The sequence below is a fragment of the Fundulus heteroclitus genome, chromosome 1 (assembly GCF_011125445.2).
Source record: "Fundulus heteroclitus isolate FHET01 chromosome 1, MU-UCD_Fhet_4.1, whole genome shotgun sequence".
NCBI lineage: Eukaryota > Metazoa > Chordata > Actinopteri > Cyprinodontiformes > Fundulidae > Fundulus > Fundulus heteroclitus.
Genome location: NC_046361.1, coordinates 32681334 through 32696873, shown reverse-complemented (window position 1 = coordinate 32696873; position 15540 = coordinate 32681334). Strand labels below are relative to the sequence as shown.

Genomic DNA, 15540 nt, shown 5'->3' with positions numbered 1-15540 from the left:
AGAAGATATTTGTCAAAAAAAAAATATATATATATATATTATTTTCCAAAGGTAATGGAACATTAGTGGCTCTGAAAGAGTCTCATTTAGCCGGACTAAAGGCGATCATGGCTCTTTGGATTGTAAATTTGCAGACCCTTGTTGTAGTGCTTGACGTGAAAGGGAAACGCCCGAGGCGCTCTTGAAAGCAGCATCGTTGTCATGGCTGTTGCCTCTCATTTGCGTAGTGCCCGCCTCCTCCTCACAGCCTGTACAGCCGCGACTCTCAGTCGGAGCAGAAAAGTTTAGGATCCGCTCCGTGTCACTGCTTTCCTCCGCGGTTCTTAATTCCCCGACGAAGATGACGTTCCGGAGGCTGAAGAAGGTGAACTCCAGCGGGGCGGACGGAGGACCCGCATCCCAGGACAGCGACATTTATTTCCCGTCGTCAAAGTCGGACAGCTGCAGGACCGCGGAGCTGCCCTCCAAGTCGTCGGAGGTTTACAACTACAAGACGCTGGCTTACTCTGGGGGGACGCTGCCCAGAAACTACAAAAGGGTACGATAAAAAAAAAGACACTTTCTATTAGATTTAAAAATGTGGTCAACTTTGATAAATTTTTTAAGTTATTACTCTGTCAGATTTAATTCATAATTTAAATAAATTATTTCTCAGAAACAAACGCTTTAATATTTTAGGGTTATTCTAATTTTTTAGTTGCTTGTTATGTAGGGAAAATAGCCTTGAGGGTTCCTAAAGGAGTATGTTCAGACCTGCATTGCACTTTGGGACGGAGCAGAGACTGTTCAAGAGAATTAGGGGCCCCCAGAACTACAATTGGGGGCGGGGGGCTTCCAAATATTATTACTCATCAAATTTACGTTTAATCCACCCTATGACCAGACATTTTTGTAGCATACATCTGACTAATACTAGCATCATTTATTCCTTTTGGAGTTTTGATATTATTATTATTATTATTATTAGTTGGGTGTTTTTTTTGTTTTTGTTTTGTTGGGATGTTTCATACCAACAATGCATCAGTTTGTAAAGCCAGGGCTGTGTTTTAGTTATCCGCATTAATAGCCTAGAATTTCGTGTTTCATGTGATAACAGTGGTTGCGTGACTCGGTCTCGTAACCACTTACATTTTCCAGTATTGTATATTGAAATTTTGACTGTTTTTGTTGTCTCTCAGAAAGAGGTGGCTTGTTGTTCTTGTCAAATTTCTTCGTCAGTCAACTGAACCGCAATCAATGGAAATTCTTCAAAACATACAGTTAAATGAAAGAATTAATTTTTTGGGGTATTTTTTTATTTTCTCCAAAAGTCATTAAAATATATTTGGAAAAAGCTGATAGAGAACCAGATCGTAATATCAATTTTACAGCATAATCTGAATAATTGACTTCACAACCAGATGCATTTTATGATATAGATGATTATTAGTCCAGATTTTAAGGGGAAATCCAATGACTTTTGTAGTTTGTCCCTATTTAAGATTTTTTTTCTCCCCTGAAAATGTTAACAAGGTGTGCCCAATAATAAGAAATTTGAATATTACGATGATGATAACCATTCGGCTGGGTAAATCTGTCACTAATATGCAAAGTTTCAACGCATGCCACCTACAGTTTAATCAGATACCAAATATTGCATCCAAGCAGTCCTTTGCTAATGCCGTCTTACGCAAATTAAAATCGTGATCCGGTAAATATAGATTGGAGTCATTTACAAGCAACATTTTGGACTTAAAGGACAGGTCTTGTCTTGTAAAAGTAACTTGTAGGGTATGTTTTGTGCTCTTGGGGGGGTCTAAGCAGATGCTCGTTGGTTCAGAGTCTGATGTCAGGCAGTTTCCAGGGCTTGATCTAGATCTTGATCTAGAGCCGAGCGATTAGCACAAAATGTGAGCGTCTACTCTAGAATCTCTTTCAGGGCTTATCTTGAGAAGATTTGCATTATTTTAAAAGACGGCAGAAAAGGCTGCTTAGCTCCTCTTCTTGAAAACGGTTCATACTGGCTTTATTTAAAGACTTAATATTAATAATAATAAAGTTTCACGTGCCTGACATTTCTTCTTCTACTTCTGTCCACGGATGACATCAGTCCGTGCTGTCCAGTGCGGCTCAGTCAGCACATTTTATGCTCTGCTTTGGGTTTTTTTCTTTTCCTCCAGTTGTATAACTTTAGATTTTGGGCAAAAAAAAAAAAAAAAAAGCAGATGTGTAGAGGAGCCTGTGTTTTTTTCCCCAGCTTACTGTACAGGGAGGCGCATTTATTAGGACCTCCACCCACTGCCAGCCCGCAGTAACAGCGAGGGGCAACAACACGGCATTGTGCGACAACGCACAGGGACGGAGACCCCGTCCGGCCCGCATCCCCCCCCCCCCCCCCCCCCCCAGCCCTCCCCGCCCGCGCCGTGTGGGTACTTGGGAATAAATGCACTCATTGAGACAAGTGCTGGACAATTCTGTAAGTGTTGGGACATAAAGAAAGCAAAGTTTTACTGGGCAAAGAGACTCTGGCACAAAGCAGGCTTTCATCAGAGCCACATTTGAAAATGATGGAGGTGGAACAGAGGAGGATTGATTTTAGGTGACTTTTTTTTATTTTAAAGGAGGCATCTGGATAGCCATGTTTCGTTTTTTTTTTTTTTTTTTTTTTTTTACTCTATCAGGTAGAGCCGGGACCTGACCTGCTGCTGACTTTGGTTTGGCTCTCAATGCGCTTATTGTAGCCCGGTGTTCACCACAGTGTCTTGTGTGTTTCTGTTTATAGCCCAGAGTTTGTGTGAAAGGCCCGAAATAATCGAAACCGTTCATATAAATCAACGGTTGGAGCGCTCCGGGGGGGTGTAGGCTGATCTGCTGTGAAATTGAGGCTAAACTTAGCTGCAGGTCTTGTTTTTTTTTTTTTTTTTTTTTTTGAGCATGCAAGTAAACACGTAAACGAAACGGACGTCAGGTTTCAGTACCATTAAATTATCGAGCCTAATGATGTATAAAGTAGGCGTGTCCTACAAGCGATGGCGGGGAATCCCTTGTGATTAATCTCGCTGTAACCTCACGCAGGTGTCTTTAGACGTTTCACGTCTTGCTTTCGTTTTCTCCTCACAGGGTGGCAGCTCGGAGAAGTGGAAACCAATAACGCAACCCCCGGAACCACAAAGGTACGCTCTCCTCCTAAAATTTCTTCTTTAAACACAAGTCGCCGCTTTGTTTTGGTTTCTGCCACCGGCGTCACGACTGCGCCGCTCCCTCGTCTCGGAGTCGGCGCGTCTTGTCCAAAACAGCGAGCTTTTGTGGATTTGGGCTTCGGTGGCGTGAGATCCTTAGAGGAGCCTAATGAATTTTCATGTCTCATGTTGGGTGAAATGTCCAGCCGTGACGCTGTACAGTCCAACGGATCGTTGTCCTCTGTGTCCGGCTGTGACGTCCAGAAGCCGCCGGACACAGAGGACGCCCTGTGTGTCTCGCATCGAAGCACCAACCAGCCCACACCAACTGAGAGCCTCTTGAACTTTTCCACGTTTCGTCCCCCCACAACCACAAACATCAATGCAGTGAAAATTGATGAATGGTTCTCAAAGCTCTTTGCAGAAAGAAATCTGAAAAGTGTGTCATGCATTTAAATGTTTAACTTCCCGTAGACGATACTTCAATTACTTTTTACTGCACTTACAGCTGTAATTATCTCAGGCTATGTCTTTACCAGCCTAGTTCAGCCATAGAGACCCTCTGGTCCGTAATTTTCTGCAGAATAGCCCAAGCTCTCTCAGACTGGAGGAAGCATCAGCTTTCAGGCCTGTACTGCAAAAAGGGAACAAAAAGTAAGTGACATTTTCTTTAAATTTGTGTATTTTTCCTTAATTAGAGCAGGTAAAAAGGACTATTTACCAATGGAAAAAGATTTTTGCACTTAAAATAGGAACAATTGATGTCCATCATCTTATTTCAAGTGCAGGATGTCTAATTATCTTATTTTAGGGGTAATAATACTCATTCCATTGGCAAATAAGGAAAAATACACTAATTTCAAGAAACTTTTACTTACTTTTAGTTCCCCTTTTGCAGTGTGGACTTTCCTACCGTTCTGTTGTAGCTCCTGCTGTAAGTTTATGGTCGTTCTCCTGCTGGAAGGCGAACCTCTTTCCTAGCCTCCAGACTTATTTTAGCCCCTATCAGGGTTTCCTGTGTCTAAGCTCCATCCATCTTTCTATCAACTCCGACCAGCTTCGGGGGGCCCCTGCTGAAGAAACCCATCCCCACAGCATGACGCTGCCACCATCATGTTTCAGTGTGGGGAACCACTTAGGGAGTTGCATGTACGCTCTCATCTGACCAGAGCGAACCTCTTACATTTTTTTTTTCCTGTGTCCCCTACGTGACGTGTGGCAAATTGGAAACGGGACTGATTACAGCTTTACTCTCAACAGTGGCTTGGTTTTTCTTTTTTCAGATTTTCACACGCGAGCTGTGGACCTCCGCAGCTCCTGCAGAGCTACCATGCTCGGCCTGTCAGTTTAGACGGACGGCCATGTCTTGGTAGGTTTGCAGCTGTGAAACGTACTCTTTGCACTTTCAGATGATGGACTGAGCGGCGCTTATGAGAGATATCTTCAAAGCTTTGGGGGGTATTATTTTATACCCTAGCCCTGCTTTAAGCTTTCACCACCTGTCTGCTGTGTCCTCTGGACTTCGTGGTGCTGTCGGCTCGCCGACGTTCTCTAGTAAACCTTCGAGGCCCTCGCAGAAAAACAGCTGGGTTCATAACGAGGTTAAGAGCCAGATTATTGCTAATTAAGTAACGTCCAAAGGGAGAAATTCAAATGCAAGCCACACTTTTCAGACGTATTTCTAAGACCTTAATTCCCCTTTCACTTCACACCAATCGGATGCTTTGTGGGTGGGCCACATCCAGTCCTGGAGACGTACTCTCCTGCAACGTTTGGCTCCATCCCTGCTTCAACACGCCTGAGTCAAATGGCTTAATTCCCTCATCGGCATTTCATCTCAGCTCTGCGGGAACCGGCTGATGAGCCATTCATTAGATTCAGGTGTGTTGGAGGAGCGACGCATGCAAAGATTGCTGTGGAGGACTGGACCCCGGTATCCCTGTTACAGACTAAATATCTGTAATGGTTGTTGAGAAAACATAAAAAAATTCAATGGTTTTGCAAAGTAGTCATCTGAAGAGTAAATTCACCCCTTCAGCGTCAGCGTTCTGCAGATGACTGACATTTATCAGGCTGTATTGATAAGAAGGGCTGTTCTTTTCAACCGTACGTTGGTTTTAAATCGTGTTTTCTTTCTATTTTTTAGGAAGGTGGTGGTCTTGGAGAAGAATGAAGAGGAGGCGTTTGGTTTTGAGATTCAGGTAAATGAAGAGGATTAACGGGGCGTATTAGTTTTGGAGCGTTTAGCCGGGCTTTCACGATCAGCCGGGGGTCTTAGTCAGCCGCTCGTCTTTCACTGGAAGACGGAAACAAACGCGTCCCTTCCTGCATCTCCGAGCGTGGCCTTGCACTAGCCGGAGTAAAAAAGGTCATGCAGCAGTCAAATAACTTGTTCCTGCTAATCTCATGACTGGAGCCGTTTTTTTTTTTTCCCGCCTCTTCCTGCAGCATTTTTATTTTAAGCCCCGTGGTTTACTCACACGCTTTCGGATGTAATACCTGCTCTACTCTATGCCAGCAGGATTTACTCACAAATCTCTGATCCCCCCCCCCCTAAGCGCCAAAGCCTCGCAGTGTTGCCGCTGTTTTTTCCACAGTCATTCTTTGAATAGTTTGCAGAAATGATTACAGGCTGTGAGCAGAACATGGATATTTTAACGCGCTGTCGCTCGCATAAAGTCTCTGGGATTTGAAGTAGTTCTTCTAGGAAAAGACGCCGTGTTCTATTTACGCTTTCGTTAGGCGTTCCCGCCCTTCCTGCCCGGCTGTGGCCAGAAGGAAGTAAGGCCATGAGGAGCAGTTTGATGGGCAGCGGAGATCGCCATGAATGTGGAGTCTCGCGTTTCCTGGCCGCTTTTCCTCCCTCAGAGTGGGTAATGTGGATGTGGAGCCGAGAGAGTCCAGCATGCAAATGTGAGATTTGCCTTGCGATGATATTTGCATGCTAACGTGTTTATCTTGCTGGTTGCTGAGAAGGAAGCCGGCAGCCGTAAATGCGGGCCAGATCTGAATCATTGCAAATTTCCTTTGGCGCTCTCATGCAACCTGGGCGCATGCTCTACCTGGACCCGTTTGGCTTAAACAGCAGAAAAGGTTGACGCGTGCAGAAGGTTATTAGGCAGATATGAAGTTTTGAAAAGTGTTTTGATGGACAATGGCTTATTTTTTTGCAGCAGCAGCAGCATGTAAACTTGTCTAAAACATTTCCGAGACGGGGAAGTGTATTCTTGTCCTGCAGCTCTGTGACCTTTGTGCAGAGACAATGCGGTCACTGAAACAAGGAAGAGCATTGGGGTACACGTGGAAGTAGCACGGCACAGTTTCCAAGACAACAAAATATAAATTTCAAAACTGACAAGGAAGTACATAGATGGTTTAGATAAATAAAAACAGCAAAATAAGGAAGCACGTTGGCATTTTACAAAACATACACTGCAAAATTGCAGAAGGGCTTTATAGAAAGATAAATATACTACAAATATACCATTGAGATGTTTATATATAGGTATTATAGGAATGAATATCATATAAATATTTGAAATTTGTTTTGGAAGATCACCCAACCAGCAACCTGAAGCATTTTCTGAACAAGAAGTGACTGCAAAAGCGTAAAACTGTGCTGTTTTATTTCCATCCATTAAGCCGTCTATATTATATTCTCACATATAAATGCTCAGATCCCCATTAATAGATTTACCTGCACTCTTTTTGTAGCCATGAACAAGATTCTGTCGTATGTCTGCCTGGAAATATGAGCAGCTCAATGAAAATGGTTGGTTTTCTGGGACTGATCCAGCCTTTAAACACGCCCCATACATTTTCAATAGTAATGAGGTCGAGGTCATTTAAAACGCTGATGTCAGCCTGCTTTACCCATGCCAAAACCTGTTTTTACACGTGGTTTAGATCCTTATCCGTTTGAAACGCCTAGTTGTGTCCATATTTAGCTGAATTTGGATCTAGCCCACATCATGATACCGTCACCGCTGTTTTTTTTTCTGCATGGTTCTTTGGTTTTAGAGCCTCACCTCCCAGAGATTCTCCTTAATGTTGCCAAATATCTCAGTCTTTGTTTCGTCGGACCATGAAACATTTCTCTTTTCTGCGTGGCCAGCTGAATGTTGACTCTGAGTTTTGAGAGTTTAGCTCAGACGGTTGAAATTTAAGACCCAACTGGATGTTCCCATAAGACAATAATCCTAAGCACACATCTAAACTGGTTTTGAGGTGGATAAAGCAAACGTAACATTAGGCTTCTGGAAAATGGCTCTGACCTCAACCCTATTTAAAAAGCCAGGAAACCAACCAGAGTAAATAAACTCTAGAAATTCTGATAAATTGAAAATGAATTTCTAACTTTTAAAAAAATTCACATTCAGGTAAAACTTGCTGACTCAGTTCTGCTTTTGAAAAATCTATGACGTTTATTATATGTACTTTCCCATTTGGAAAAAAAGATAATTTAAATGGATCCTTTTAATGGCAACATTAATAAGAGATGCATGCCTGTGATGTGTCTTTGCATCCTTGTTTCAGTGACGCACAAATGTAATTTTAGCTTTTTTTTCCCCCCAATGGTTGAATTGTGTTTTTTTCTGTAAAATGACACCTGGTCTCAGGATTCAGGTTCTTCCTCTTTCGGATCATTATGAAAACAAATCAGTAAAAATTCCCATCTGGTTTATTTACATGAAAAGTATTCAACAGGATTAAATAAGTAGGGAACTGTTTAGTCTTGTCCTAATTGAGCACAAGCAAATTAACAACATAGGAGCATCTTCTCTTTAGGATGTTGTAGAAAGGGGAAGTTACAGTCTGGCAGTTTGTGAAGGTTCATTAAGTCCTTCTTGGGGTTTGTTTTGGGAGGCGAGAGGAAGCGGACCTCCTTACTTGCCTGCGTGCGTCACATGCGTGCGTCCTCTGTGATAAAACCGTGTTTCCGGCACTGTCCGTCACGACTTCCCCTGCATGCGGTTCAGTGGTTTTTTTTTTTTTTTTCTTTCTCAGATGTTGCATCGTTACCACAATATTTCAGAACATCAGAGGAAGACGGGTTGGTGTAAAAGCGGAAGGTGTGTTTGATCTTCAGCGTCTCTTGTTTTCTCCTTTTTCAGACGTACGGCCTTCACCATCAGGACCAAAACTCGGTGGAGATGTGCACGTTTGTGTGCAAGGTGCACGACGGCAGCCCGGCCCAGCAAGCAGGACTTAAAGTTGGTGAGTGAACCTTTTTTTTAATAATTTTTTTTTTTTTATCTCATAGGTTCACTTCTTTTTTGCTAGGGCCTGAAATAAAATGGAAAAGGTTTGAAATAACCACAAGGGAAGTGAGCGTGACAAGAGTTGCTGGGTTTTTTATCAGCTGGCATTGTGAACATTATGTCAACACAAACCACTGACTTTCATCCTGCTGCTCCGTTGTTATGGGAAAATCCAAATGGGACTGCGTGCCTTGTCACTTTTCCAGCTGATGAACAACTTTTTCAACCGACACGTACACGTACGCAAGGGCCTTACATAAGTATTAACTCTTAAACCTTCTCACATCGGGTCGCATAACAACCGCACACTTCAGTGCTTTTCTCAAAAACTGTGGCGTGGATTTGTGTTCCTACCCTGAAATCCTTAAATAAAATCCAGCGGCACCACCAGCTGACAGAACTATATGATTAGATGAGGTCCACCTGTGTTTAATTTAATCCCATCATTGAGACAGCTGTTCTCTGAAGGCCTCAGAGGTTTCTTAAAGCCGGGCATGCGGAGATTTCACACAGGACTGTTGAATGAGGACCATTAAGCAGAGAAGAAGCAAAGAGACCTGTGTTCGCTCTGGAGGAGCTGCAGATATCCGTAGCTCAGGTGGGAAGATCTGGCAACGACACAGCTAACAGTTCTGCCTGCTGCAAATCTGAATTTTATGGAAGAGTGACGACAACCGCTCTGCAGTTTGCCACGAGGACACTGCAGGCATTCGAAGGTGTTCTGGTCCAGTGAGACCAGAATTTGACTCTAGACCTGAAACTTGGATGGAGGTTCACCCTGTAGCTAGCAGGACAGTAACCCAGAACGTGCAGCCAGAGCTGGGCAGCACTGGTGCCAGAATGGCCTAGACCCACATTTAACTTCAGTTCGCAGATATCCGTCCAACCGGGCTGAGCTGGGGAAGGTATGAAGAACTGGCAACGTTTTCAGTTTCTAAATGCGCACAGTGGGTGGAGGCATACCAAAAATAGCTTCTGCTGCAATTGGCATGACAGGCGGCTCAATTCTTGGCTCAGAGAGTGAAGACAAGTGCATGCCACACTTTTCAGATTTTTACTTGCCACACTGCAAAAACAGAACTAGAAATAAGTAAAATGTTCCTGAAATGATTGTATTTTTCCTTGATTTTTGCACTTAAAATAGGAACAATTCATCTCCATCATCTTATTTCAAGTGCAGGATGTCTAATTATCTTATTTTAGGGGTCAAAATACTCATTCCATTGGCAGAATATCCATTTTACCCACTCAAATCAAGGATAAATACACTAACTTTAAGAAAATTTTACTTATTTTTAGATCCATTTTAGCAGTGCAAGTGTCATTTTTCACTTCGACTTAACTGTGGACTCCTTTGCTTTGGCCTGTCACTTAGAATCCCGTTAAAACAGACTGAAGTAGCTGGTAATAGACCGGGTAGTTTATGTTTTAAGCAGAAGAGGTTTGGGCACGGACAGGAGAATAAATCTGAGCTGACACCAGAGAGCTTCTCTTTGCTCCAGGAAATTATCTCTGCTCTGGAAAGTCGTCACGCCTCGGTGACGAGCCGGCCTCGCCGAGCGCTGCGTCGGTGACAACAGAGAGAGAAGGTGTTTGTCTCGGCCAAATCCGAGCCGACTGCGTCAGTCTCACTTCTTACGTTTTCTTGTGCGCTCTCTGTTGTCCTCTCTGGACACAGTGAACACAATAGCTCTCCAGCAGAGGCCCCAGAGTCCACACCACGCCTAACTACGCACCGCCACTCTCAAAGAAGACTCAACGCTGACGGCTTTAAATCTTAAAAAACCACACGCAGGAAATATTTGGGTTAGATAAATATTCCCTTCAACATGTGGAGACGGGAGCACAGCGACAGGATGGAGCGCCACGACTTCAACGAGTCTGGTCCTCCACATGTGTGCCTCACATGTGCTGAGGTTTCACGCCTCACTTGGCTGCATCTCCAAGAAGTAAAATCCAGATCGCGTGGAAGCGTTGTGACCTCATGGAGGCCGGCTGGTTAACGCACGTTGTTTTTTTTTTTTTTTTGTGTATGTGTGTGTGCAGGGGACACCATCACAAGTGTGAACGAGACCACCGTAGAAGGTTTTCTCCACAAGGACATCGTTCAGCTCATCAGGTCCTACGGCAACACGCTCAGGTAAACAGATCCGTTCGTTGGTTTTTCTAAAAACGGGACCAGAACAGGCGTGAAGTTTTGAACAAAATATCAGAATATTGTAAAATGAACCTCTGCTGATGGTGGTTAAGAGGTGCGTTCAGTGACTCCCTGTGCAGAGGGTTAGTTTCAGAGTTTCGTACTGAATTACACGAGTGCAGACAGCTGTTCTCTGTCCTCCGCGTCCTCAGGATGTGCTCAGCCGGGTCACGGCGTAAACCGGCTGAGCCGCGCCTCGCTGACGTCGCTAAACCAAGCATGCAGTCGATCTCGTTTACGTGAAAGAGTTTTTGTTGCCGGAAGGACTGAGGTCTAAGTTAGCAGTGGGGAATAAACAGGAAAATAGTTTAGGTTTTTGGTCCTAGAGTTCATTTCCTACTGCTAATAATTTAGAGCAAATAATACAAAAAAACAGTATTTCTCCTTTACAATATGGTCAGATTGTTTAATATATATCATAAACCAACTAACGTACTCAATTCCTGGCTTTATTCTTTCAAGTTGGCTTTAATGTTTCTGGAGGAGACGCAGAGTCTGATAAATTCAGACCATATTTTTTTTTTTTTATAATTTTTTTTTTTTAAGTTTTCACAGTATCAAGACATATATAAACATAAACATATTGGAAGCATGCCAATATTCACAAGACAAGGTTTTAAGTACAGAAACGTATCCTTCATACAAAATCTGACCGTAAGGGTTTTATGTACTCAGTCCATTTAGTCCAGATTTTGTAAAACATGTCCTTTTGCATCCTGAGGGAAAAAGACAGCTTTTCCATGACATATATTTTGTGTATTATATTAGTCCAATCCTCAATAGTTGGAGATTCCACTCTCAGCCACTTTCTTGTGATGGCCTTTTTACTTGCAATAAGTAACATACCAAGTAATCTTTTATCATCGTTATTCCAATTTGTCACAGGAACATCACCCAAATACAGTGTTTCACGTTTAAGGGGAATTTTAGTACCAAATTCAGACCATATTTATAGAAAATGTTACTAAAATAACATACATTATTTGCAAAGACCTGTTGCCGTTGAATCTGTCATGCTGGACATGTTTTATTGATATTATAGAGGTTTCTACTTCGTTACCACTATTTGGTTTCAGACCGCAAATTCTTGATATTTGTAAAGAAAAAAAAAAGTAAGATTAATGTGGCAGCAACAGCAAAACAGCTTTTGGAAAGCGGGATTTTCCGTTTTATTACTGATAGACCAACAAAATAAAAATACCAATACAGTCCTTTTGTATCTCTTTTTTATTAAAGGAGCATCAGACTTATTACTGTTCAGGTGATTATAAGTCTTATCCTTCTGTATCCATCAAATCTATCAGTTTATTCCTCCCACAGCATCTAAAAACCCAATGTGACTTTCAGTCACGATATATTTTCTTATGAAACTTGCAGAGTAATAAAAACATTTCCCTATAGACCGTATTAGGATTTTGGCCAAATGGGTGACAAAATTCAGTCGTCTTTGTAGTTTCAGAACCTCAGTCATACTTTGCAGCAGAAAAACTGTTCAAAGTTTAAACTTGCATCAGAAAGTTGGGCTTTGATTATGTAAAATTAAGTTTTTCACACCTTTTTCTTTTTTTTACACAATGAGGATTTAAGTTTTGCAAGACAAAAATAGCGAGTTTTCAGTTTAAACTGCTCTTGTGCCTTTAGTTTTAATCTCTTACGCGTTATGTATTACATCAAATCGTAGGTATTTCTGACTGTTTGGCCAATGTGTCTCCCACTGCTGTAGGACTTTGGGTTTTCCATCAAACCCACCCAGAGTGCAGAATATTTACGGCAAAACTCCAGTTAATTTCTGTTTTTATATTTCAATTTTTCACTCAAAACTCTCTGTAGAGTCTCTTTAACTTGTCATATCGCTTGAATAAAACACTGTAGACATGTAAAAATTCAGAGATGTCCCACCAGGATGCACTGCTGCCCGGTGTTACATAATTTATTGATGCAAAGTGTAGTTTTTGAGCGGCGCCTGGTTGTTTGAGGCTTACATTCTTGTTCTGAGCAGCCTTGTGGGTTTTCCACCGCTTTCAGAAATGGCCAAAAATCACCAAAACAACCAATGACTCGGCATTTCTGATGAAATTTTCTTGTTTGTTGGATTTTTTTTTTCTTCCAGCTGTGTGTTGAGTCTCTGTTAGATGTCACATTTTCTTTCTGTTTGGGTGTTTATTTTGAACCACGCTCTGCTCCTAACCCTCCCTGCTTGTAAAAGATTAAAGGGACAATTAGTGCGTATAGGCTGTGAGCTTTAAGGGTCCTCGTTCAGCCGCGGCTTTTACAGTTGGACGTCATCAAATTATACCCTCCGCTTGACTTATTAAAGCTGTTAGAGTGTAAAACGTTGCTGCGGCGCTCCTAATTAAAGAGCATTTGCAGCCCTGGAGTGGAAGCTGCTCGTGTTTCTGATCCTTCCACGCTGCTTGTAAACCGCTGCTTGACATCAGACCCGCTCCTGTTTTCTGGGCTCGTGAAAACAGCCTTTCATAGAGTTTTTTTTCTTTAATAGCCGTTTTTCTGCCCTTGTAGTTTTTGTAAGTGCTTCCTGTTGAGCTCAATAACCATGTGGTCTCTTTTGGTTTTTCCACTTAAAGGCTGGAGACGGTTTACAGTGACTCAATCCGAAAAGCTGAGCTGGAGGCCAGGCTGCAGTATCTAAAGGTGAGTAGTTTCCCTTAAGCAATTGTTTTTTTTTCTTTTTGTTTGCTGGTGAATCAGTCTGATTATGTGTCCAGTGGCCTTTCACACCCAGCCGCCCCCTCCACACAGACATACATTGTTTTAAGTGCTAAATATTGGGACCCCTTCCCCCTCGCTCCACACCTGTCTTCAGAGTGGCTCCACCTGTTGCATAAAGCATTAAGCAAAATTTCCCCAAAGATTACAGCAGCTGTCCTGCTCTGATCTACTGCAAAAAGTATCCGCTTTTTAAGGGGACTTGGCCAGCATTTTAAAGCTTTTTTTTTTACCTTACATGCTGCTTTTAGTGCTGGTCGTTATAGATTTATTTTTTTTTTATTAAGAATCCTCTTTTTTAAATTGCTGTATATTTATTTATGTTCTTGTGTTGTTGTTTTTTTATTAGTAAAGTCATAAATCTTCTGTCTCTCTTTGTAGCAAACTCTGCATGAGAAATGGGATGAATATCGCTCTCTGATGGTTCAGGAGCAAAGGCTCGTCCACGGTGAGTTGTCTTCACTACTTCACTGGCTTTATTGAATTCTAGCTATTTTTTTTTTGGTCGTAAAAAGATATTTAAACAATTAAGACTGTTTTAGAATTGGATCTGAAATGTGTTTAGTTTACCAGCAACCCCCGCGACCCCATGAGGGATTAAGCGGTTCAGAAAATGGATGGATGGATGGATGGATGGATGGATGTGTTTAGTGTTATTCCTGTTTGTTACTGGTTGAAGAGGCTTAGATGTGCTTAGCTGAGATGTTCTGCAAACAGCTAAAACTGGACAAAAAATTTACAGGCTTTTATCTTCCAATACAATTCTATTTTATGTCAGTTTCTAGCAGCATTTTCTGGAATAAAAAAAGTATTTTTTTAAAGTAAAAACTCCTTATTACTGTTGGAGAACATGCAGCCTTTTAAACATATGCATATTCGCATTTTAGGGGTTTTAGGCGTAAATGTTTGAAATGAATGAGATTTTCAGGTCATTCGTCAACAGAACAGTTTCAGTTGCATTCGGTCTGTTGTTACATGATTTACTCGTCTCAGAGAACTCATTTTAACATTAGTTTTCAGTTGGTGTGCTGTGTTTTGGTCCGGCAGCCCGTGACGGTTAAATACTGCTTCCTGCTGAGCTCACCTTGCTCTCGTCTCTCCTGCAGGTATCGTAATGAGCGACGCCGCGCTGTACGAGTCCCTGGAGTCGGCGGGAATCTACGGCAGCCTTGGCGCTCCCAGCCCCGCGGCGCAGAGAGCGCTCCGCTGCACCGGCAGCACCAGCAGCAGCGCCAGCCTTCTCAGCACCGCCACGGAGGACGACCCGCTCTACCAAACCTGCCTGTACCACTCGGACGGCAACATGGACTCGAGCAGCGGAGACAGAATCAACGAGAAGCCGCCTCCGACCAGGCAGCAGCAGCAGCAGCGGCCGCGGCCGGCCAGCGAGCTCCTCACCGTCACCAAGACCCACCTGACGCGCAGCGCCAGCACGCGCAGCTACGTGAGGGGGTCTTCGTCGTCGTCGTCGTCCGTGGGCTCGGGGGAGAAGCAGGGAGGATTCGGCTCGCTGCAGAGAAAGCCCAAGCAGAAGAGCTTCCGCCGGCGTCTCCTCAAGTTCATCCCGGGTTTGAATCGACCGCTGGAGGAGGAGGAGAGCAAACTCTGAGCAACGGACGACGCTAAAAGACTGACAGTCAGACTGAAACCGCCAAAGAAAAATAAGCAAAACAGCCTCCAAAGAGTGAAGTGTGAGACCAAAGCAAAGCGGCTGTGTTGCTGGGACGACCAAACGGACTTTTATTTCACAGGTGTACATAATCTTTGCTTCGGTTTGTCTTGATCTCTAAGTTATTTATTTATTTTCACACGTTCTATTCACACAAAATGAAGGATGCTTCAGTGTTCCCCCCCCTTCACTGCACGGACTTTTCTATTATCTTGACAAACCTGTGACAACTTTGTGCAGCAATTTACTACCAATCAAAGCCTTTTTGTGGTTCCAAAGTTAAAAAATAAAATACGTGGCATTTTTCCAGATTACATGTTCATTATTTTGTAAAGGAGGCTCTCATGCTTGTGTACGCCGCAGCAGCTGAATGACGTCCAATGTGTGCATCCTTTTTCATGTGATTCTTAAATATAGAAACCACTATCTCAGAAGGCCATCCCTCAGACATGTGGAGGCCGCGACGCTTCGAGGCATTTATTGGCGCAAGGTATCCAGAACGAAGGCTGTTTTATCAACTCTTGACAC

The 15540-nt window shown here is 42.9% G+C and overlaps 1 protein-coding gene across 1 annotated transcript; it reads left to right on the top strand.

The window, feature by feature from the left end:
• The first annotated feature begins 227 nt into the window (after positions 1-227).
• Positions 228-15323, top strand: tamalin (trafficking regulator and scaffold protein tamalin). The gene is made up of 8 exons (XM_012875655.3): positions 228-538; positions 3100-3152; positions 5305-5359; positions 8273-8375; positions 10466-10559; positions 13202-13268; positions 13725-13791; positions 14450-15323. The coding sequence occupies exons 1-8, from the start codon at positions 341-343 to the stop codon at positions 14950-14952; spliced, it is 1140 nt and encodes a 379-aa protein (XP_012731109.2). The 5' UTR covers positions 228-340; the 3' UTR covers positions 14953-15323.
• Positions 15324-15540: the final 217 nt, after the last annotated feature.

Excerpts from the sequence above, each read along its gene's own strand:
- tamalin (XM_012875655.3), top strand. The coding sequence starts at position 341 with ATGACGTTCCGGAGGCTGAAGAAGGTGAACTCCAGCGGGGCGGACGGA. Across the intron at positions 3,153-5,304 it reads CAACCCCCGGAACCACAAAG|GAAGGTGGTGGTCTTGGAGA; the intron begins GTACGCTCTCCT and ends TCTATTTTTTAG. Across the intron at positions 10,560-13,201 it reads TCCTACGGCAACACGCTCAG|GCTGGAGACGGTTTACAGTG; the intron begins GTAAACAGATCC and ends TTCCACTTAAAG.